Genomic DNA, 21,687 nt, shown 5'->3' with positions numbered 1-21,687 from the left:
AACCAACCAACCCCCCCCCCCCACCCCCAGTCCCAAGACAGAACCAACAAACTACAGAGGCAACACTGAGGGGCCGAGCCCCAGCCGTACCAGCTGCCACTCCACCAGCCACCCCTGTGACATAAACCTGGCCACAGGGCCACCGCAGAGCCCAGCCACTCACGCAGGAGGAGCCCGTGGGTCCCCAGGGCAGCTTGGCCAAAAGCCGCCCGCAGCTTTCCAGAAGGGGTGGGTCCAGAGGACGGACAGACAGATGATGGCACAGCACTGCTGCCTGGCACCCTCTGCTCTGCCCAGGGCACGAGCAGAGTGGCCAGGCCACACAAGTGCTGGAGGCAAAGGCACCAGGGTATAGGGGACGGGGACAGGCCTGGGGGCAGCGTGGGGGACGCAGTGAGGCGACCCCGCTGCCCACCAGGGAAAGTGCTGGGAGACGTGGGGTGCGCAGGCGTCTCAAAATAAATTAAGGGAATAGCCAGAAAGGCAATGGCAGTGGGGGAGCACGACCCCCTGGCCCCCTGCTCTTTGGAGCAGCTGGGGGCCAGCACAGACCTGCCACTCGCTGCCAGGCTTGGCTGCCCTCCCACGCTGGCCATCGCAGCCCCTGCATGGCCACAGCAGCTGCTGGGCTAGCTGTGGGAGGAACCCACTGGCGGCCGGTGCTGCCAGGGCCCGGGTGCAGGGCAGAGCCCCTGGGGCAGCACAGGGGGCTCCAAAGTGGGGGGACTGGCAGGAGGCTCCTGGGGCCGGGGCAGCCGCTGGGCACCCGCAGAGGCGAGGTACGTGTTGAGGAGCTGGGCAATCTCATCCACCTGCAGGGAGAGGGGACACAGGGGGTCAGTCTGGGGCACCCTTGGTGAGAGAGGAGGGTGGAGGGATGGCAGCCCCTTACCTGGGAGGTCTCAAAGAGCAGGTCTCGATCCTCCACGGAGAGGCGGAAGGTGCTGCTGTCAGAGGCACCAAAGGAGGAGATGCGGCCGTAGCAGAAGCTGTCCAAGGGCTCGGGCTCTCCCGGCTTGTAGAGCGAGACAGCCTTGGCCCCGATGCCCAGCCACAGGCGCTGGGGCCCAGGGCCCACCGGGCTCTGCAAGGGAGAGGCGTGTCAGGGCTGCCCACTGCCAGGGCTGCCCCCGTACCACACCCAGCCGGGGCCTCACCGCCTGCAGGTCGACATCGAAGAGCGTGGAGCCAAAGCCAGGCCACTCCCGCACCAAGGCCACGTAGGCGGCCATGGCCTCGGGCCGGCCCATGCCCTGCAGCAGCTTCCACTTCTCCACGATGGCAGCCATGGTGCTGGCCCCCTCCTCACGCAGCCGGCCCCGCAGGCGCTGGTCCCGCTCCGCCCGTTGCTTGGCCAGCGCTTGGCCCCAGAGCCCCCCGGCCAGCAGCCCGGCCCGCAGCCGGGCCCCCCGGCACTTGGCGGGGGGCCGGTGGGGCAGGGGCGGCAAGCGGGCGTGCAGCACGTGGGGAGGGAAGAGCTCCTCCAGGCGCGGGAAGGGCGCGTGGGTGGAGAAGTCGCTGTTGAGGCTCTGCAGGCGCAGGGCCGCCAGCGTCTGCAGCGTCTCCTCGGATGTGGGCACGTAGCCCCGCAGCACCATCTCGTGTGCCTGTGAGAGAGAGAGGGGTGAGCTGGCACGGCCACCACGGCACGGCATGGCAGAGCCACCCCCGTGTGCCACTCACCTGCTCAAAGAGGAGGGCAAACTCCAGGCTGTCCCGTGGGACGTTGTCCGTGTCCAGGAAGCCGTAGTGCTTGAAGCAGAGCCGACATGGTGGGTCCTGCTCCCGGTCCTCTCCAGCCAGGCTGCAGCAGACAAGAACGGCTCCATCAGCTTGTGGATGTGCCCCATACCCATCTGTCCCCTCCCACCCGTAGCCCCCCAGCCCCTCTCCTCCATAGGCAGCAGAAGAGGACATTTACTTTTCAAACCTGGTGAGGACATCAGCCAGCAGTGTGGCACTGCCCACTGGCTGCTCCCGTCGCCGGGACTGCTCGTAGAGCGCAAAGAGGTTGGGGCTCTGGGACAGCCCCAGGCGTGACACAAGCTCCTGGGCCACCTGGGCGAGACAAAGGCAACCGATGGTGACCACGTGTTCCTGGCCACGGCACTCAGGGCTGTAAAGGGACACAGATAGGTCATGGTGGGCAAAGACAGACAGCCCTGGCCCCTCTCCACCATGGCTCAGCTGGGAGAGACCCTGCTCACCTGCTCTGGCACACTGCCCACCCAACCCTGTGCATCAAAATGTCCCCAGCCCCCTGCCTGATACAGCCACAACCCCTCACCTCCTCGGCTGTGGTGTGGGAACTGATGGCCACGCTGCAGGCGGGTGCCCCAGGGCAGTGCACTGTGCAGATCATCTCTTGCCGCTGCATCAGCACCAGGATCTCCTCCAGAGAGGGCACACACTCCCTCCCCTTCGTCTTTCCCAACGCCTCTCGGATGAAACAAGCGTACTTGGCCATCTCTGAGGCAGGGAAACGGTTCTCTGTCCTGCAGAAGAAATGCCAGGAGGATCAGGCACTGCTCTGAGGGGCGCTGACACCTGGCGAGCTCCCTGGTGCCAGCTAGCACCCCTGGCACTCACCTGTCCAGGTGGAAGCGCAGGAAGCGCAGGACAGGCGGGGAGGGCAGGAAGGTGCAGCTCATGCAGGTGAGGAGCTGCCAGTAGTGCAGGTCACCCTGCCCGCCCGGCGCCGGCGGCTCCGTAGTCTGCTTCACCAGCTGGCAGTAGATCTCATCCACCAGCGGCGGCAGGTCCAGGCAGGTCTGCAGGACACCCTGCATCAGCGGCACCGGGTCCCGCTCTGACTCCAGCTGCTGCAGCGAGTTGAAGAGCTTCACTGCCTCGTCACGCAGTGTGGTGTAGCTGCGGGGGCCAGGGGCTGTGGGATGGCATGAGGGTTAACAGCCCTGTGGGGCCAGGGGCTGTGGGATGGGATGAGGGTTAACAGCCCTGTGGTGTAGCTGTGGGGCCAGGGGCTGTGGGATGGGATGAGGGTTAACAGCCCCGTGGTGTACCAGCAGCTGGGCACTGTTGTCACACCCAGGGCCAGACGGGCCCCAGCCCAGTGCCCACCTGCCCTGCACAGCATCCAGCCCAGCCATCACTGCTGCCAGCCTGGAGGGTAGGACCCAGCTCTGTGCCCCCCAGCTGCCACTCACCGCTTTGGTCCAGGCTGCCGTAGGGGAAGGGCAGCAGGGGAGCGTAGAGAGGGCCACTGGTGTAGCGCAGGATGGGGTTGCAGCGATAGATCTGCTCCAGAACCTCGGGGCTGTCTCTGTGCTCCTGGGGGCAAAGCAACAGCAACAGCTGCAGAGGGGTAACCCAGCCGAGTGCCCGGCACAGACCCCCACCACCACCCTGGGGCATGCAAGGCCCCAAACACCCACCCCAGTGCTGCCCAGCCATGGGCTCACCTCGACATCACGCATGAGCAGCTGGGTGGGCGTTTGGACAGGGGCTTTGCTGTCAATGACCTTCTGCACGGCGCACACCCAGCGCACAGCCTCGTTGAGGTGCTCCGTGTACAGGCGGTAGCAGTGCTTCCTGCCAAACACCGTCACGCTCCAGTAGCCTGCGAGGGACAGAGCCACTCACCCACTGTCCCCAGCACCCCAGCCAGGCTGGCTCAGCGCCCCAGGGCTCAGCACAGCCTCTCCTCTGGGCAAAAGAAGCCCTCAGGGCTGGGAGGGTAACACAGGGTACAAGTTGTGCCGGGAAGATGCAGCCCAGCCAAGAGGCATGGGCACCTCACCCGTCTCCTTGTAGAGCTGCTTGTCTGGCCAGAGCACGGAGCAGAGGCTGGTGAGCACCAGGGAGCCCAGGCGCCTGGCCCCCTTCTCGTTGCTGCTGTAGTAGTCCAGGGAGTCAGGAGTCAGCACAAACCAGTACTTGCGAGGACGGATCCAGGGGGTCTTCATGCAGCCCCGCGTCTCCCGCTGCAGCCAGCCTGGGAAGGGGAACCCTCAGCCTCACTGACATCCACCCCACGGGCTTCTCAGCACAGGGAAGGGTCTGCACGGGTCTGACCATCCCTCTGGGGTGGGAGCAGCCACGGCTGGGGCACAGTCCCACCTTTCACGAGAGCGTCAGGGTCATCCTCCACTGGCCCTGGGCCCTTCTCCACGATGAGGCTGCGCATCTCCTCTGCAACAAGCAGGGACCTGAGGACAACACGGGGCTGAGCTCAGATACCCGTGGGGGTCTCCCACAGCCCCTGAGCAGGGAGCTGGCCTCAGGACTGGGTCCCAAGGGGCTCTGGGCACCCCACAGCCCTGCGGTGGGAACACGGCAGAGTCATTGGGTGCAAATGACCCCAGCTAAAAATAAGCTGTTTGCAGTCTTGGCCCTGCCAAGGAATTCGGAAAATGAACAACCAGGAAGGAATGTTGGCAGCAGCGTCAGTACTGCGAGTACAGCGAACGAGCAGGCCCCTGTGCCCCAGCACCCCATCTTCCTCAGCCCCAACCACCCCAGGGCACAGCCTCTGCTGATGGACACAGCCTGGCAGAGCCTCCTGGCACAGGAAGAGTCATGCACAGCCCCACCAGCTAAGCCTGCGGCAGTCAAGCCATCTGGCATGGCAGGGGGATGGAGACATGCCTGAGGATGCGCCAGGGACGGGGACAAGCATGGCAGTCCCGGCTCTGCCACTCCCTGCTCCACCTGACACAGCAGCACAGCCCGGTGCCAGCTCGGTGGGCAGGATGGTTCAGCACACGCCAGCACCAGGGCAACCTCCCACAATGTGCCAGTCCCTCAGCTCCTGCAGCACCACACAAGGGACACAAGGCAGGGGGACACTCACCGCTCCGAGCCGCTGCTGCTACGGGTGGGCTGGCTCAGGCTCACCTCCAGGGATCCCTGGAGAGGAAGGAGACATCTCAGCCCCACAGTCATTATCTGGCACTCCTGGCCATCCTCCTGCATGACTGTACGTCTCCTCATCAACCCGGGGAGACAGGCTCACATCCTGCTGCCATGGGGCAGAAGAGCCCTGGCACCCGCAAAACCACGGCAAGAAGCAGGGCTGCAGCTGGGGCACCCCGGGTGCGGGGGCAGCCGGCGGGCGCGCTGGCCGTGTGTCCTCAGCTGACCCAGCTGGCTGAATACCGTGCAGAATTGCACAAGGTCAGTGCTGAGTAATACGCTTACGGCACAAAGTCCCATTGTAATGGGGCCGCTGACTTCCTGCCCGCGGCGGTGGGACGCAGCACTGGGAAGTCCCTGGCCCTTGCAGTGGGACAGGGTCAGTTCCTCCTCACGCAGCACAACTTGACATGGACGGTGCCACTCACGTGACAGCGCTGGCACACATGCTGGGACACGAGGCAGAGCCCAGGCACAGGCAGGCACCAGGCGGGCAGGGCGCCCGGCACAGTGGGGTGCGGGGACATGGCAGCACCGGCAGTGTGCTGTCCTGGGAGATGCACGGGAGCTCCTGCCAGCTGCAGCCCAACAGGGCAGCTAGAGGCTCGACAGGCCAGAGCACGCAACGCCAAGAAAAAGAGACAGATGCTAAAAATAGTGACAGGGAGGGGGGAGCCGCCGCAGGTATGGCTGCGCCGCGGGGCAGGGCCGGGCGCCACTGACCTGTGGCATTAAGGGCACCTGTCACACGCTGCTGGTACCCATGCACAGGGCCAGCTCCTGCAGACACTGTCCCACTGGGGAGGGCCCCACACGCTCCGCAGGGCTGCGGGCATGGAGGCAGTGCCTAGCCTCTCGCGGGCAGCCCAGAGGAGGCAGCGGTGGCAGCCGGCTCTTTCTCAGGGATATAAATAAACAGCAGAGGGGCTGCGGCGACAGGGCCAGGGTAGCTGCTCCCACGCTCCCACGAAGGGGCGGCTGACACCGTGGCTTTCCAAGGACCCCCTGGCCACAGCAAAGTGCTCTCGGGGGAGCTGGCGTCACCAGTCGCCCACGCCAGCCCGGAGCCAGTGCTGGATGTGGGAAGCCCAAAGACGGTTCCTTACGTAGTTGTGCCCTTGGCACTGCCACCAGCTCCCAGAGGGACCAGCTCCAGCCCTGTCACTGTCCCCACGGGCTGGCACTGCTGTGAAAGGGGACGTGCTGCTGGGGACCGACAGAGCCAGGGCCGTGCCCGCAGCGGGCAGGAGAGAGGGGCCACAGCAAGCAGGACCAGGCAGCCACCATCCCCTGCGTCCCCCGAGTCCGGGCTGGGATTCGGCCGCACGACTCTCGGTGCAGGAGAGCGGCGGGACAGACCGGAGCCCGGGGAGCTGCCCCGCACCCCGCGCTATCAGCCGCCGCACACGCAGCCCGGCCGGAGGAAGCACCGGTTTCCGCCGCTCCGCTTCCCTCCAGAGAGGAAGCAGCCGCAGACGGGAGATCCAGGCCCGCTCTCCGCGCCCGGCACGTGCTCCCGGGACAGCCCCGGTCCGCTCCGCCGGGGCACTCCGGGGCTCCGCCGCGGGTTTGCCACGGTAGCCGCGACCCCCGTCCCTAAGGAGCGGGCAGCCCGGGCCGAAGCGGGTAGGAGCACCGAGCGGGACGGTCGGTCCTGCCCCGCGGGCCCGGGACCTCCGCGCCCGCCCGCCCGGAGCCTTCCCGGGGCTGCGGCTCGCCCGCACCCGCCGGAACGACGCGCCCCGCACCCAGCGGGACCACCCCGGTGCTCGTCCCGGTGGCCGTCCCAGAGCCGCTGCCGGCCCCACCTGGTCTCCCTGGGCGCGGAGCTCGAAGGACGCCTCCTCCTCCTCTTCGGCCTCGCCGTCCGCCTCCCGCTCCGCCTCGCCGTAGTCCCGCCGCAGCAGCGTGAAGCCCCGCCGACAGCACAGCAGCCACCACAGCCCGCCCGGGAACGGCATCGCCCCGCCGACACCAACGGGACGGCACCGGGACGCGACGGGACCGGCCCGCCCCGCGCACGGGCCGGGCTGCGGCAGGGCCGGGGCTGCCGGAGCCGCCGCCGGCGGGGCGCACCGGGTACCCTCGGCACCGGACGGGGGCACCGTCACTGAGCACCGCCTGCGCCCGGTGTGGGCACCGGCACCGGGCGCGGGGCCCTGCCCTGCCCCGCGGCGCCCGCATCGTGCGCTGCCCTGGCTCCTGCGTGCGGCAGCACTGGCGCCTGTCCCAGCACGGCGACTCAGCCCGGTGTGGTGCCAAGTTTGTGCCAGCGGGCAGCACCGTGGGCTCGGTGCTCGGGCAGGAGGGCACCGTGGGCAGGAGGGCACCGTGCCCAGGCAGGCCCTCATAGCGACTTTCCACAAAGGAGCTGGTGAAGGCGTTCATGGTGGGGTGTCGCAGCTATGTGGCTCAGCTCAGCCCCGGGCTGTGCCCAGTGGCAGAGGGTCCGTGGCACCCTCAAGCCATGGGTGCCATGGCAGCGCCCAGGCCCTGGCCCCACTCCCGAAGCCCCAGGAGTGAAGGCTCTGGCTTTGCTACAGCTGTTGGGTCAGCGCCGTCCCTGGGAGCCGGGCTGCCGGGATGCGCCGGCAGGAAGCGCCGGCTGCCAGCTCCCCTCCCACGCAGCCTGCTCTGGATTGTGCCTGGGGCCGAGCCCCCGGTGTGGGGCCGGCTGTGCAGCCAGGCCAGTCGCCAGCACCCAGCAGAGCCCACCAGCTGCGGGGGCATCAGAGGACTGGAGCGGGACCACCCCAGACCACAGGCTGGGTGGGCAGCAGGGGCAGCCGTGCAGTGTGGCCAAGAACTGCCCGAATCTGGCTCTTGGTGCCCACCGAGGGCTGTGGGGGACAGAGGCCCCTCACCCCGCCTCTGGGGCTGCTGAGCCAGCAGTAACCTGCTTCTGGCCCAGCAGTAGGTGAAGCTTCTGGAAGGGCTTCTTCCAGTCGAGCCGTGAGTCCTGGGCTAATCCCTAACGGAGCAGGGGGTGTACAGGATTCCTCCAGCCCCGGCAGCACCGGGAGGTGCTTCCCTGCATGCCCAGCTCTGCTGGGAGGCTCCATGAGCAGCGGCACCGCAGCAGAGCCCAGTCCTGCTCCCGGCACTGGAGCGTTTCCTTAGCCGGGCGAGGGGGACACTGCACGGCCCCATGGCACCATGTGCCAGCCCGTGGCTCAAGTGTCGCTCGCCATGTCCTAGCCCGTGGCCATGTGTTGGTGGCCATGTGTTGGTCGCCACGTGTCCGGGCCGGGCTAGCCCCAGCGCAGCACCGTGGTGCCGCACAGCCTTGGGCCGGGATGTGCCGTGGCACAGGAGCTCGTGGGGAGAGTGAGGAGGGGAGACAAACCTCCCTCTGCCCCGCCCTGGGTGCAGGACCCAAGGAGGGTTTTTTCGGGGGTCTCTGCTGTCCCTTCTCCGGGGGCTCCCTCCCCGTGGGCTCCCTGTCCCTCCAGCGGCGGGGACGAGCGGAGGGCGAGCAGGAAGCGCGAGCTTCTGCTGCCTCCTGCAGGCATCGCCCGCCGGTGCCGGTGGCCAAGGAGCCGCCCCCGGCCCCACAAACCCCCCCGGGGCAGCGTCACCCCGCACGGAGACCGCGCTCGCCCACCGAGACTCATTCGGGGTTTATTGTGAGAGTGAGAACCGGCTGCCTGCCAGGCCCCGGTGTTGCACCCACCGAGCGGGGCTCACGGCACCGCCCGGACCCCCGGAGCACGCGAAACATTGCACGGCCCGCGGCGCGGGGGCTCTGCAGGGAGCCGGGCAGGGAAGGCACTCTCAGGGCGTGCAGTGGGTTTCGGGGCTGCTCTTCGCTCTGCTCAGGCGTGTGCAGGTGCCCTGCGGGTTGTCTGTGTCACGGTGCTCACCGGGGCAGGTCTGCGCACGGACGGGGCTGTCCCCGGGGAGTCGCGGAGGGACCGAGCGGGCACCGCGCTCCTACACCGCGTCCAGGCAGGTGGAGAGCGATGTCGGCCGGCGGGGACTGGAGCAGCCGGAGCGGCGCGGGTCCAGGGACCGCACACAGCCGGCGTCGCTGGCGAGCAGCCGCAGCTCCCGGCGGAAGCGCTGGCCGAGGAAGGCGTAGAGCAGCGGGTTGAGGCAGCAGCGCAGGTACGCCAGCCCGCCCGTGACCAGCAGCGCCAGGTCCTTGCGGCGGCTCTGGGCGCAGCTCATCTCCCAGCTGGTCAGCAGCTCGGCCGCGTCCAGCAGCACCATCAGGCTGTGGGGCAGCTGCAGGGCCACAAACACCACCACCAGGGCCACCAGCACCCGCAGCGCCCGCTGGGGCTGCGCACCGCGGGCCGCCAGCAGTGTCCGTGCCACAGCTGCGTAGCAGATTGTCATCACCAGGCCGGGCACCGCGAAGCTGAGCACCACCTGCAGCAGGTTGGTGGCTCCCCGGGCTGCCTGTGAGACCGCGCGGGGGAAGACCACACGACAGACGCGGCGGTCCTGGTGCTGCTCCGCCTGGCTGAAGATGAACTGGGGCAGTGCTAGCAGCACGGCCAGCAGCCAGGCCAGCCCCGCTGCCAGCCGGCCGTGCCGGCGGGCCCGGGGGCGCAGGCGGCAGGCGGTTGGCACCTGCACAATGGCCACGTAGCGATCCACGCTGATGCACGTGAGGAAGAGGAAGCCGCTGTAGAAGTTGAGGGCGTAGAGCCCCTGCAGCGCCTTGCAGATGGCTGTGTCTGGGGACCAGCCCTGCAGCGCGTCAGTGATGACAAAGGGCAGCATCAGGAGTAGCAGGAGGTCGGACACAGCGAGGTGCAGCAGGCAGAAATCGGTGACACTGTGTGCCTGGCGGTAGCAGGTGTGTGTGAGCAGCACCAGCCCGTTCCCCACTATGCCCAGCAGCAAGAGCAGCAGGTACAAGGCAGGCTGGAAGATGCGGATGAAGCCCTGTACTGCCTGCTTCTCACAGAGCTCAGGCAGCAGGCTGCCCTCGCCCGAGTAGTCACCCTCCCAGGGGTAGAAGTCAGAGGTGGCCATCAGCTCTGTTGAGATGGGAGTCACCTGTGCAGAGGGAGGCTGAGTGAGGAGAGCTTGGCAGGGGTGGCCCAGCCGCGAGGCACAGAACTACACCCACGGCAGCCCTCCTCCACCCAACCCAGCCTCACTGCTGGGAGCCCAGCCTGGGTGTGCCGCAGCCTCGGTCCCTGGCCCTAATTGTGGGGTTTGTTTCTACCTCGCAGCTGCCGAAGATTTCCCATGCTCAGTCATTGCAAGAGCCACCAACGCATTTCCTGAGCCGGTACGTGAAAAGCAGAGGTGGTGGAGGGACATGACCCAAGCCACGGTGTCCCTAGCACAGCACTGTGTCCCACAAACAAACAAACCCTGCATGTGCACCCAGCCTGTGGCCCCAGCTGCCCCGGGCAGTTGAGTCTTGGGCATCCACAGCAGCATCCCCAGGTGCCCAAAGCCCCCCCACACCACCCTGGGGACCCCAGTGTGGGCACAGCCTTGCACTGCCCAGTCCTGCTCCCAGACAGGGAGCTCCTGCCTCACCTAGGTTGCCTGCAGCTGAGCACAGTGCTCCCCCCTCCCAGCTGCTCACCCCTCTGGGGCAGTGGGACAGTGCTGCAGCCTGGTGCTGGTCAGCTGGGACCCCACTGACCTGGAGATCAGGATCTGACACTCTCTGACTCACCGTAGCCTCATAAGAGCAATTTCACTCTGGCCCCTGTCAGTGAGCCCAGGCATCTGGGCTTGGGCCCCTCAAGTGCTCTGGGGCCACAGGTGGGATCAGAGCCCAGTGCCAGGGCAGGCTGACTCTCCAGCAGCTCCTCTAGCCCCTTTCCTGTTCAGGGCCCCGGGGCCTGGAGCACCAGGCACTTCCCTGCTTCCCCAGGGTTTTGCCTTTCAGTCTAAACCCACAAGACTCACAAGAGAACTACCTAAAACATGAAGAAAAGCCAGTGATGGGGGGGGTCATGCCTGGCTCCCAGCAAACCCCTCACCCTGCAGCCCCCTCACCTGCTCTGTCATGGCACCGCAGAGCCTTTCCCCTGGCTGCTGGGTCTGAAGCTTTGGTGTCTCAGCTCTCTGTAACATGTGGTTTGACCACGTGCTGCTCCCGATACCGAAAAAGGTGCAGCCTTGTCCTGGTGCTGGGGAGGAGCCCTGGGGAGGAAGGCAAGATGGCAAGTGCGACCCCACTTTGGAGCTGTCATGAATCTTTGACTTGGTGCATCTTTTTCATCTGCAAGCTGGGGACAGAAATAACAGCTCTGCTCAGTCTCTGTCATGTGGGTGCACAGGCCAAACCCAGGAGCACCCAGCCAGGGGAGCAGGGCCTGGCCAAGGGAGTTCAGCACATGCAGGAAACCCCAGCCCACCTCAGGGCTGTTGTTGGCTTCTGCAGGACCAGAGAGAATGGGGCCAGTGAAGGGACTGGGGGCTGCTGTGGGCTGGCACTGAGCTGGGCACAGGCAGAGTGCTCCTCAGGCAGGATTGGCAGAGCCCTGTCTGGTTTAGGGCTGTCTTTTCCTGATGGCAAACGTGGTGGTTCCAGAAGCTGGGGTGGCTGCTGGTGCAGGGCATGCCCCTCACCCAGGGGTCCCAGCCTGGTGCTGCACCCCCACAGTGCTGGGCAGGCATTGCTGGTTGTTGACAACAAAATTCCCAGCTCCTCATTAAAAAGCAGATTAGTTCCTGTGGGGCAGAGGCCCCATTTCCTCTCCTCAGGGGGGAGAAGACTGATCCCTAGCTTTAACGGGCTCCTGGCCATAATCCCTCAATCCCCCTTTCTCCCAGCTACAGCTGTCTGCCGTGGCTTATCTCCACTCTGCCCCCGGCCCTCCTGCTGCCTCCAGACGGGTACAGGAGCCTGGCTGCTCGCTGTGGGGCTGTGGAGCTGCTGCACCCTGGGTGAAGAGCAGCCAGGACAGGTGCCCCCAGCCTCCAGAGGGTCCCCAGGACTCTTTGCTGGAGGGTCTCTTCCCCCTGTGCTGCTTTTTCTGCAGTGCAGGGATGCTAACTGCAGATCTCTACCCTGTGCTGGCTCTGGGGGTGCCTCCCTGCACCCTGCATCTTGGGGGAAGGGGAGGGAGCAGGGTCCTGGGGCCAGTGCTGGCCCTACAGCCAGCTGTGGGTGCAGAGCAGGGGTTCTACCTGTCCCTGTTGGGCTGTCACAAATCTGACCCAGCACAGGCTCAGGACGTGGGGCTGTGGCCAGAGCAGGCAGCCCCGGGGTGCCAGGACAAGGCCAGGTGGGCTGTGCCTCTCCTGGGGATGGACCTGCGGGCACTGCCAGGTCTGGGGGCCAGGAGGGAGGGTGCCAACATCCTCAGCTTACAGTTCCAGCTCCTGGTAGCAGAACTGGTGCGCTGCCAGGTGTCCCACATCCTTGCCACACATGGGGTTTTCTATTCTCTGTCACTCCCCAGCCGCGGTCAGGGCTCTGCCCGGGCAGGGAGGAAGTTTGGCACCGGCTGCCCCAGCTGAGCTGAGCTGAGCTGGGCTGAGCTGAGCTGGGCTGAGCTGGGCTGGGCTGAGCTGTGCTGCCCTGCCCGCGGCTGCCAGCCCCGGGACATGCTGCCGGGTCTAGAGCTGGGCACAGCCTGGCCGTGCTCCTGCTGCACGCCTGGAGCCAGCAGCTGCTGGGGCATCCCCGTCCCCCGGGACTGCTCCAGGCCCCTGGGACAGCAGCTCTGTCCTGCGGGGCCAGGACACACGGAGCACCGCGGGGTGCAGGTGTATGTAGGGCACGCAGGAGCCAGCCCCCCCAGCCCCTCTGTGGGCGTCTGGGGGTGGCTGAGAGCAGATACAAACTAAATCCCTTCTTCTGCACCACCGGGGAGAGCAGCGACCCCGAGACCTGCGGGCCTTAATCCACGGCTTGATCACAAACACTCCACATCTGCCGCGGGGGGGCCGCGGGCAGCGCTCCCACCCTCCCCGCAGAGGGGCAGGGGAGGCTCGGGCTGCGGCGAGGACCGGGCACCGCCGAGGAACCGGCCGGGGGTGCCCGGGGAGCTCCCGCACAGCCCCACCGTGCCCCGGTGCCCACACGAGCCGCGTCCCGGTGCAGCCCGGGGCGGCTCGCCGTGCCGAGCAGCGGGGAAATCGGGCTCCCGGGCGGAGCATCTCCCGGGGGCGCGGCGCGGGTGCGGCGGGGGTGGTCGGGACTCTGCGCCGCGCCCGGCCCGGCCCGGTTCCCCCCCGCCCCGTGGGCGGAGCCGCCGGCCCCGCTCCGGGAGCGGCTGCAGCACCGGGAGCGGCGGCGCCGAGGGCGCTCGGGGCGCGCAGCATGAGCGCCCGCCGCCTCTTCGGGCTCTTGCTCGCCGCCTGCGCCGGCTTCCTGAGCGCCGGTCCCGGCTGCCTCGCACGTAAGTGGGGCCGCAGTCCCGGGAGCGGCCGCTCCGCACTGCGGGACCGCGCCCGCCGCCCCGTCCGCGCATCCCCGAGCAGTCCCCGCATCCTCCGTTCTCTCGGGCATCCCTCCTTCTTCCCCGGGCATCCCCCGCCGTCCCTCGGTGTGTTCGGCTGCCCCTGTCCGCACCGTTCCCAAGGTCACCGCCGGACGCGGCCGTCCGGGCTCTCCGCCGGCCGCGCCCCGCCCGGGGCGGCCCCGCCGCAGCCCCCCCGCCGGCCGCAGCCTCTGGGGACCCGGCACAACCGGGATGCCCCGAGGTTCCGGGATGCCCCGGAATGCCCCGGGGTGCCGAGGAGAGCGGGGACGCCCTGCGGGACCTGCCGGGCTCCGCCAGCACCTCGGCCAGCGGCCCCGCCGCGGGGCTGCACCGGGCCCGACCCCGTACCGGGGCTGGGGGCAGCCGCTCGGGAACGGGAATAGCGAGGCCTTGGTTGCACCGGACAGCTCCCCGTGGCCCCCTGAGCCAGCAGCCGGGGCCCCTTCCCCGGGGCCGGGGCGAAGGGGCATCGAGGCGGGGGTCGGTGGTACGGGGGACGGAAGAGTCGGGGGGCGCCGGACTGGGGGTTGATGCAGCACGGTTCCTACGGTGAGAGCTGCGGATGCTGCTGAGCTCCCCAGGCTCCGTCCGACCCGTTAGGGGACCCAGAAAGTGGTTCGGGACCCCGGCCCCTCGAACGGTCTTTTGCCGGTGCCGCGAGGGTTTGCACGGCATCCCCCGGGATCCCACGCGGGATCGTTCCCCGCCGGGGCGGGGCGGGGGTCCCGTTGCCCACGTCAGTGCGGAGGCGGCTGGTGGCGGCGCCGGGGCCCGCAGAGGTGTGTCAGCTCCGCTGCAGTGGGAGGGGAGAGCAGAGCGGGCCCGCCGCTCCGCCGGCCCGCGGGAGCCGCGGGGTCCCCAGAGCCCCCAGGGTCCGCAGGGCTGGGGAGCTCCCACGGGGACACTGCCCAGCTCAGCGCTCCGAGGCCGCCCCCAACTCCGTTCTCCCCTCAGGACCCTGCTACGATGAGCTCGTTGCTCCCCTTTACTCCTATTCCATCGGTGCCTCCTCCAGATACAACATCTTCTACTCGGCCAGCTTCGCCCGTCTGCACAGTGAGTCCCCCCGCGGAGCTGGGCTGCAGGCGGGCCAGGGGAGGTGGGCAGGGGGCGTCCCTGGCCGGGTTTCGCCTCTCAGGTGCTGTGGTGGGGCCGAGCAAGCAGCCACTGCTCAGTCGGGAGCCGAGCCGCTGAGCTGCTCCCCCCGCAGGCACCAGCGGCTGGTCCCCCGACCCCCGGGACAAGCAGCCCTGGCTCCAGATCGACCTGATGCAAAAGCACCGGATCAATGCGGTGGCCACGCAGGGAACCTTCAACACCTACGACTGGCTTACACGCTACATTGTGCTCTATGGAGACCACCCCACGAGCTGGAAACCCTTCTTCCAGCAGGGCAGCAACTGGGTACGGGGGAGCCCGGGGTTCCCTGTGGGAGGGGGCTCTCTGAGGGGGGTAGAGACCCCTGACTTGGAGCAAGGTGTTGACAGTGACCCCTCATCCCCAGACATTCTTTGGGAACGTGAATGAGAGCGGGGTGGTGCGGCACGACCTGCATTACCCCATCCTGGCACGGTACATTCGCATCATTCCCGTGGCCTGGAACCCACGCGGGAAGATTGGGCTGCGCCTGGGCCTCTACGGCTGCCCCTACCGTGAGTACCTGGCCGGGGGCTCCAGCAGCCCTGCCTGGGGGGATCCTGGCTCTGGCACACCTGGAAAACTCTCTCAGAGGGGGGTGTGCAGAGTCCATGGCAGAAGGGTGTGTTCCCCGTGCCAGGGCACCTGCTGCTGCAGGCAGTAACATGGGTGGGGCTGCTCTGCTCTCCCCAGGGTCCCATGTGCTCTACTTTGATGGGGACGATGCCATCTCCTACCGTTTCCGAGCCAAGAGGGTCAGTACCTTCGAGGATGACATCTCCTTCAACTTCAAGACACTGGAGCAGGATGGGGTGCTGATGCACGGGGAGGGCTCCCAGGGTGACTACATCACAGTGGAGCTCAAACAGGCCCAGCTCCTCCTGCACATCAGCCTAGGTGAGCTGGGGCCAGGGGCCGGGGGCGTGGGGCTGGGGGCCACCGGCTGATGCTGGTCCTCCCCAGGCAGCAGCCCACTGCACGCCAGCGAGGGCCACACGACGGTGGCAGTGGGCAGCCTCCTGGATGACCAGCACTGGCACTCGCTGCACATCGAGCGTCTCGGCCACTACGTCAACCTGACGCTGGACGGGGAGGTCAAGCGCTTCCGCTGCCGTGGCACCTTCGACCAGCTTGACCTCGAAACTGAGGTGGGTGGACTGCCCAGGGGGCTGCCAGGATGCTGACCTGTGGTATCCTCCAGGGAGGGGTTGACACCCTCCCTCTGCCTGCCAGGTATTCTTTGGAGGGGTGATAGACCACGACAAGCAGCACCTCACGTACCGGCAGAACTTCCGGGGCTGCGTGGAGAACATCATGTTCAACGGGGTCAACGTCGCCGACCTGGCCCGGCACCGGCGGCCCAACATTCGCTTTGAGGTCCAGCCTGGGGGTGGCCCCTTCTCTGGGAGTCCTCTCCCTGCACCTCCTTCCCTGGGTGTCCTTAGCCCCACTGTGGGGTAACCCCTTCCCTGGGTGTCCTTAGCCCCACTGTGGGGTAACCCCTTCCCTGGGGCAGGGCTCCCTGCCCACTGTGGGGTGATGCAGGGCTGTGCTCAGCCGAGCGGCGCCGGATTGACCGTGCAAGGTTGTCCCTGCCCTGGGGCACCCGCCTGGCTCTGCCAGGCACTGGGATCAATTGGGCATGATTGAGGCCAGGACTGCGGGGACGACAGGGCCTCCCCTCTACGGGAACATTCCCTTCCTCACCCCTCCCATGGTCTCTCCCAGGGCAACGTGGGTCACTACTGCCAGGACCAGCTGACCAGCCCCATCACCTTCGCCGGCATCAACAACTACGTGCGGGTGCCGGGGATCCCACGGAGGAACCGCCTGGCCGTCAGCTTCCGCTTCCGCTCCTGGGACACTGTTGGCCTCCTGCTCTACACCGGCTTCTCTGACCGCCTGGGCTCCCTCGAGATGGTGCTGAGTGAGGGGCAGGTCAATGTCTCCATCGCCCAGCCTGGCAAGAAGAAGCTGGAGTTTGCTGCAGGTGGGCTGGGGCGGCAGCACGGGGCTGGGGGGTCAGGCTGGCAGTGGAGCGTCCCCTTGCACCTTCCTCTCTGCACAGGGCATCGCCTGAATGATGGCTTCTGGCACTCGGTGCACCTGGTGGCACGGGAGGGCTCAGCTGTGGTGACCATTGATGATGATGATGGTGCTGAGTTCCGGGTGGCACACCCCTTCCAGCTACGCACTGGCAGCCAGTACTTCTTTGGAGGTGGGCAGCAGGGCGGGGTCCGGGGCAAGGGGTGCCTGAGGGCTGCTCACCCTGATCTGTCTTGCAGGCTGCCCCAAGCCGGCCTCAGTCACTGGCTGCCGCTCAAACCAGACGGCTTTCCACGGCTGCCTGCAGATGCTGAACGTAGACATGCAGCCCGTGGACGTGGAGCTGCTGGCACTGCAACGGCTGGCGCAGTACCACAACGTGTTCTTCAACGTTTGTGGGATCACAGACAGGTATTGACCGGGATGAGGGTGCTGCCTGGGAGTGGGGGACACTGGGGGGGCTGTGCTGGTGCTGGGACAGGAGCCCTCTGTGCCCTCAGGTGCACCCCCAACCTGTGTGAGCATGACAGCCGCTGCATCCAATCCTGGGATGACTTCATGTGCATCTGCGACCTGACGGGGTACAAGGGGGAGACCTGCCACAAATGTGAGCCCGGAGCCTCGTGGGTCAGGGACAGGAGGGGCACTTGCAGCCCCTACTCCTGCCTGGTGCCTCCCTTGCACTGACCTCTGCTCCATTCTTCTCTTCCAGCCCTTTACAAGGAAACATGTGATGCTTATCGGGTCAGCGGGAAGACCTCGGGCAACTACACCATCGACCCAGATGGCAGTGGGCCACTCAAGCCCTTCACGGTGTATTGTGACATCCGAGGTGGGGACAGCAGGAGGGCAGAGGGGACCTCTGGGAACCAATCCTTGCCTGTGTATTGGAGCTGGAACAGGACAGAGGGAGCAGGGGTGTGCTAGGGGTGACGTTCTAAAGCTCCCCTTTCACTGCAGAGGACCGAGCGTGGACCATCATCCGGCACAACCGTCACTACGCCACGCGGGTGACGGGCTCCAGCGTGGACCAGCCCTACCTGGGGGCCGTGGAGTACTGGAACGCCTCCTGGGCCGAGGTCTCAGCCCTGGCCAATGCCTCTGAGTACTGCGAGCAGCGCATTGAGCTCCACTGCTACAACTCCCGCCTGCTCAACACCCCCTGTGAGCGCCGGGGGAAGGGGCTCGCTGCTGCATGGCTGCACTGCAGGGCTGTGACATGGGACAGTGTCCTGACCCTCCTCTGTGCCTGCAGCCGGGCTGCCCTTCAGCTTCTGGATGGGTCGGAACGATGAGCGGCACTACTACTGGGGGGGCTCGCGGCCGGGCATCCAGCGCTGCGCCTGCGGGCTGGACAAGAACTGTGCTGACCCCCAGTACTTCTGCAACTGTGACGCCGACCATGCAATCTGGTGAGGGGTGGCAGCAGTGGAACAGGAGCTGTGGGGTGGGGGCTGCAGTCATGGGGGGCGCAGATGCTGGGGCTCAGATGGGGGTAACAGGGCTTGGGCTGGCGAAGGGACAGAAACACCTCGTGGCCCCTCTGATGCACTCACATTTGCAGGAGGACAGACAAGGGTCTGCTGACCTTTGTGGACCACCTGCCCGTCACCCAGGTTGTAATTGGAGACACCAACCGCACTGGCTCTGAAGCCCAGTTTGTGCTGGGGCCCCTACGGTGCTATGGAGACCGTAAGTGAGCAGCCCCACAGGGCATCCCCTGCCTGCAGAGTGCCTGCACCTGCCTGTGCTGTCCCACACAGAGGACCCTGCCCATCCCTCACTGCCCCTCCTGTTCCTCACAGGCAACACCTGGAACACCGTCTCCTTCAACAGGGGCGCAGCCCTGATCTTCCCCACCTTCCAGGCCAACCACAGCCTTGACATCTCCTTCTACTTCAAGACCACTGCCCAGTCTGGAGTCTTCCTGGAGAACCCAGGCTACCGAAACTACATCCGCATTGAGCTCAACAGTATGGGAGTGCAGGGTGGGGCAGGGCTGTTGGGGGCAGGAGGGCCGGAGCCTCTTCTCAGCATCATGTCCTTGCAGCCACTAGGGACCTGGCATTTATATTTGACATTGGGAATGGGGACGAGAACGTGACGGTGCGGTCGGAGGTGCCCTGGAACGACGACGAGTGGCACCAGGTGAAGGCTGAGCTCAACGTCAAGCTGGCACGGCTGCGGGTGGACAAGCTGCCCTGGGTGGTGCAGCCATTCCCCCCACAGAGCTTCGTCCGCCTGGAATTTGACAGGCCCCTCTACGTTGGTGAGAGCCCCTGGCCACGTCCCTGCGCCCCCAGGTCTCCCCGTGGCACAGGGCACTCAGTCTCGGCCCCGCTGCAGGCGCGGCAGAGCACAAGATGCGCCCGTTCCTGGGGTGCCTGCGGGCTCTGCGGATGAACGGGGTGACGCTCAACCTGGAGGGCAAAGCCAACGAGACGGAGGGCGTGCGGGTCAACTGCACCGGCTACTGCCAGGACCCGCCGGTGCCCTGCCAGAACAGCGGGCTCTGCGTGGAGCGCTACAGCCACTACACCTGCAACTGCAGCATCTCCGCCTTCACCGGGCCCTTCTGCAACCACGGTGAGTGGCAGCGCTCCGCGGGCTGGGTGGGGCCGGGGAGCCGGAGCTCCCCTCACCCAAGGCTCTCCCACAGACATCGGTGGGTACTTCGAGGAGGGCACCTGGGTGCGGTACAACATCCTGCCCATGTCGCTGTACGCCGCCCGTGAGTTCGCCAGCATTGTGAGCAGCCCCTGGCAGCCCCTGCCTGGCTACAACCTCACCAGCGAGGAGGTCAGCTTCAGCTTCAGCACCACCTCAGCGCCTGCCGTGCTGCTCTATGTCAGCACCTTCGTCAAGGACTATATGGCCGTGCTCATCAAGGATGACGGTGAGGGCAAGGCCCCCTGCCCTGTGGATGCCACTTTCCAAGCCTATAGATGGGCTGGACGTGCCCACTGAGGGGTGCAGCCCTGCTGACAGCCCTGTGCTGCCCACAGGGAGCCTACAGCTGCGCTACCAGCTGGGCACCAGCCCCTACGTCTTCACTCTCACCAACAAGCCAGTGACGGACGGGCGGCCCCACCGTGTCAACATCACCCGCCTGCACCGCACACTCTACACCCAGGTTCGGGCTGGGGCACCCTCCCGGTGGGGCCTGGGGGCTTCAGGGTGGGCAGGGTGGCTCTGTGGGTACTGATGCTGTGCACCTACCTCCCAGGTGGACTATCTCCCCATCATGGAGCAGCAGTTTTCCCTGTTTGTGGACAGCAAGCTGGACTCGCCCAAAAACCTGTACCTGGGTCGTGTGATGGGTGAGTTGGGTCCTGCCCGTGCTGGGGTCTCCGGGGTCTCCTCTGCACAGCATGGCCCTTGCCCTCTGAGAGGGATGAGTGATCTCCTTCTGTGGCCCCACAGAGACTGGCGTGATTGACCCCGAGATCCAGCGCTACAACACACCTGGCTTCTCAGGCTGCCTCTCAGGCGTGAAATTCAACACCCTTGTGCCCCTCAAAGCCATCTTCCACCCCACCAGTCCCCTGCGGCCCTACAGCATCCGGGGGGAGCTGGTGGAGTCGAGCTGTGCCTCAATGCTCCCCCTCAGCACCATCCTTATCCCTCCTGAGATGGACCCCTGGTACATGGCCACAGGTGGGTGCTGTGGTGGGACCCTGCTGGGGATGGAACCCTGCTGGGGATGGAGCCCTCACCAAGCACCAGCTGCAGAAGGGAAGCTCCAGCGTGAGACCTTGCTGCAGCCTGGTCTCAGCTGCCTACTCTGTCTCTGCAGAGTTCCCCCACGTGCATGACGACGGCTGGATTGGGATCATCATTGGGTGTAAGTGAAGCCTCTGGCTGGTATTCCACACTGGCACAGCCCTGCGGCCCCTCCCCAATCCCTCACTGCCTTCTCTTCCCCGCAGTCGTGATCTTCCTGCTCCTGCTGCTGTCAGGGCTGCTGGTGCTGCTCTACTTCTACCACCACCGCTACAAGGGCTCTTACCACACCAACGAGCCCAAGGCCATCCAGGATTACGGCGGTGCCACCAAACCACCGTCGGCACGCAAGGAACAGAACCTGCCTCAGATCCTGGAGGAGCCGAGAGGGGACTAGCGGGGCCGGGGGTGGGACGGGCTCACAGCCCCCGCAGCCCCGGGAGCCGCCCGGGAATGAGCGAGCGTCGCGGGACCAAAAGGCCGAGCACACCTGAACTGCCAACACCTGCCTTGAGACCGAGCGGAGCGGAGCGGACCGACCGCCACCTCCTCCCCGCGGCCGCCACCGACCACGGTCCGCCGAGCCCCAGCCTCGCTCGCCCCGGTTACGCCGACAGCTCCCATGCCAGAGGCAGGCTGCTGCCTCCACAGCTGCCAAATCCTGCCTGGCCTCTGTCGGGGAGCGCCAGGCTCGGTGCCCACCCTCCCTGCGGCCGGGGGCACCCGGCTGCTGCCGCCCGTTAGCGCTGCCCGCGTAGATGCCCCGCTGCTTCGCTCGCTTCGCCAGCACCGCGCAGAGCCACGAGCACCGGCCGCGCTCGGCCAGGCCGCCAAGCAATACTCCTCACACCGGCGCCGCGCATGCCGCCACCGCACCTTGCTGAGATGCTGCTTTCGTAAGATCAGGTACAGATCCTTTCTACCATTTTTGTTGCTGGATATTCTACTACACTCTGGTTTTTTTATTCTATGGGTTTGTATAAAAAACCAAACGGAAGCTCCCGCGGGCGTGACACCCCGCGTGTCGTGGTGCGTGGTCTGTAGTTTGCTACTTCTCTGTACGAAGTGCCAGTCCTGCCAATTACCTCCAGCCCAGGGAAAGCTCCTGTTCACTTGCTGTGTTGTGGTAAGACAATGTTACAGATATGCATTTATCTACCCAAAGGCCTGGCTCCACTGGGCACTTTATTTTTAAAAAGTCTGTTCTTTTGAATGAGATGTGAAGATAATCAAATAAAGGCAGAATGATGGCATTTGACACTCCCCAGCCTTCACCTTGGCAGCCCGGGCAGATCCTCTCCTCCCACCCTGGCTCAGCCTGCACCAAGGGAGGCACCACATTGACAACAGCAATTCCTGGTCCCAGTGCGAGATGCAGGGTGTAGTGAGCTGGGGTAGAGGCAGCTCAGCTGCTGCTGCACACACACATCATGTCCTGCTCTCCCCACCACACACCTCTGCTCCCTTCCCACCCTGAGCCAGTGGGATACAGGCA

General features: G+C 66.3%; 3 protein-coding genes across 6 annotated transcripts; 1 reads left to right on the top strand and 2 right to left on the bottom strand.

The window, feature by feature from the left end:
* Nucleotides 1–21: 21 nt before the first annotated feature.
* Nucleotides 22–6,899, bottom strand: PLEKHH3 (pleckstrin homology, MyTH4 and FERM domain containing H3). Of its 2 annotated transcripts, none has more exons than XM_039697260.1 (13): nt 6,684–6,899; nt 4,814–4,869; nt 4,081–4,169; nt 3,761–3,955; nt 3,423–3,580; nt 3,168–3,291; nt 2,590–2,887; nt 2,288–2,495; nt 1,931–2,058; nt 1,684–1,804; nt 1,158–1,607; nt 893–1,084; nt 22–812 (listed from the first exon to the last, which is right to left on the bottom strand). In XM_039697260.1, the coding sequence occupies exons 1-13, from the start codon at nt 6,834–6,836 to the stop codon at nt 630–632; spliced, it is 2,355 nt and encodes a 784-aa protein (XP_039553194.1). In that variant the 5' UTR covers nt 6,837–6,899; the 3' UTR covers nt 22–629. The 2 variants fall into 2 exon arrangements, with proteins under 2 accessions (XP_039553194.1, XP_039553193.1); XM_039697259.1 differs by having other exon boundaries at nt 23–812; nt 1,922–2,058.
* A 1,197-nt stretch (nt 6,900–8,096) lies between these two features.
* CCR10 (C-C motif chemokine receptor 10) lies at nt 8,097–11,906 on the bottom strand. Of its 2 annotated transcripts, XM_039697240.1 has the most exons (3): nt 11,211–11,906; nt 10,849–11,081; nt 8,097–9,885 (listed from the first exon to the last, which is right to left on the bottom strand). In XM_039697240.1, the coding sequence occupies exons 2-3, from the start codon at nt 10,924–10,926 to the stop codon at nt 8,809–8,811; spliced, it is 1,155 nt and encodes a 384-aa protein (XP_039553174.1). In that variant the 5' UTR covers nt 10,927–11,081; nt 11,211–11,906; the 3' UTR covers nt 8,097–8,808. The 2 variants fall into 2 exon arrangements, with proteins under 2 accessions (XP_039553174.1, XP_039553173.1); XM_039697239.1 differs by having other exon boundaries at nt 10,849–11,906.
* On the top strand, nt 9,864–21,445 carry CNTNAP1 (contactin associated protein 1). Of its 2 annotated transcripts, none has more exons than XM_039697222.1 (24): nt 9,864–10,123; nt 14,241–14,342; nt 14,497–14,690; nt 14,791–14,938; nt 15,117–15,320; nt 15,387–15,571; nt 15,657–15,800; nt 16,152–16,413; nt 16,492–16,641; nt 16,709–16,880; nt 16,970–17,076; nt 17,182–17,301; nt 17,430–17,633; nt 17,725–17,881; nt 18,034–18,161; nt 18,275–18,442; nt 18,520–18,738; nt 18,816–19,055; nt 19,129–19,365; nt 19,475–19,602; nt 19,696–19,789; nt 19,893–20,126; nt 20,266–20,313; nt 20,399–21,445. In XM_039697222.1, the coding sequence occupies exons 3-24, from the start codon at nt 14,556–14,558 to the stop codon at nt 20,587–20,589; spliced, it is 3,675 nt and encodes a 1,224-aa protein (XP_039553156.1). In that variant the 5' UTR covers nt 9,864–10,123; nt 14,241–14,342; nt 14,497–14,555; the 3' UTR covers nt 20,590–21,445. The 2 variants fall into 2 exon arrangements, with proteins under 2 accessions (XP_039553156.1, XP_039553155.1); XM_039697221.1 differs by lacking the exon at nt 9,864–10,123 and adding an exon at nt 13,124–13,202.
* The last annotated feature ends 242 nt before the right edge of the window (nt 21,446–21,687 follow it).

The sequence above is a fragment of the Passer montanus genome, unplaced genomic scaffold, assembly GCF_014805655.1.
Source record: "Passer montanus isolate IOZ18808 unplaced genomic scaffold, ASM1480565v1 scaffold117, whole genome shotgun sequence".
Taxonomy (NCBI): domain Eukaryota; kingdom Metazoa; phylum Chordata; class Aves; order Passeriformes; family Passeridae; genus Passer; species Passer montanus.
Note: the sequence above shows the minus strand (reverse complement) of the source record. Positions and strands in the feature narration are given on the sequence as shown.

Coding starts and splice junctions, on each gene's coding strand:
- PLEKHH3 (XM_039697259.1), bottom strand. CDS start 6,836: ATGCCGTTCCCGGGCGGGCTGTGGTGGCTGCTGTGCTGTCGGCGGGGC. Junction 2,059..2,287: donor CCCACACCACAGCCGAGGAG/GTGAGGGGTTGT, acceptor TGTCTCGCCCAG/GTGGCCCAGGAGCTTGTGTC. Junction 1,608..1,683: donor TTGCCCTCCTCTTTGAGCAG/GTGAGTGGCACA, acceptor TCTCTCTCACAG/GCACACGAGATGGTGCTGCG.
- CCR10 (XM_039697239.1), bottom strand. CDS start 10,926: ATGTTACAGAGAGCTGAGACACCAAAGCTTCAGACCCAGCAGCCAGGG. Junction 9,886..10,848: donor GCGGTGCCATGACAGAGCAG/GTGAGGGGGCTG, acceptor CCCTCTGCACAG/GTGACTCCCATCTCAACAGA.
- CNTNAP1 (XM_039697221.1), top strand. CDS start 13,124: ATGAGCGCCCGCCGCCTCTTCGGGCTCTTGCTCGCCGCCTGCGCCGGC. Junction 18,162..18,274: donor CCTACGGTGCTATGGAGACC/GTAAGTGAGCAG, acceptor TGTTCCTCACAG/GCAACACCTGGAACACCGTC. Junction 18,739..18,815: donor TGACAGGCCCCTCTACGTTG/GTGAGAGCCCCT, acceptor GCCCCGCTGCAG/GCGCGGCAGAGCACAAGATG.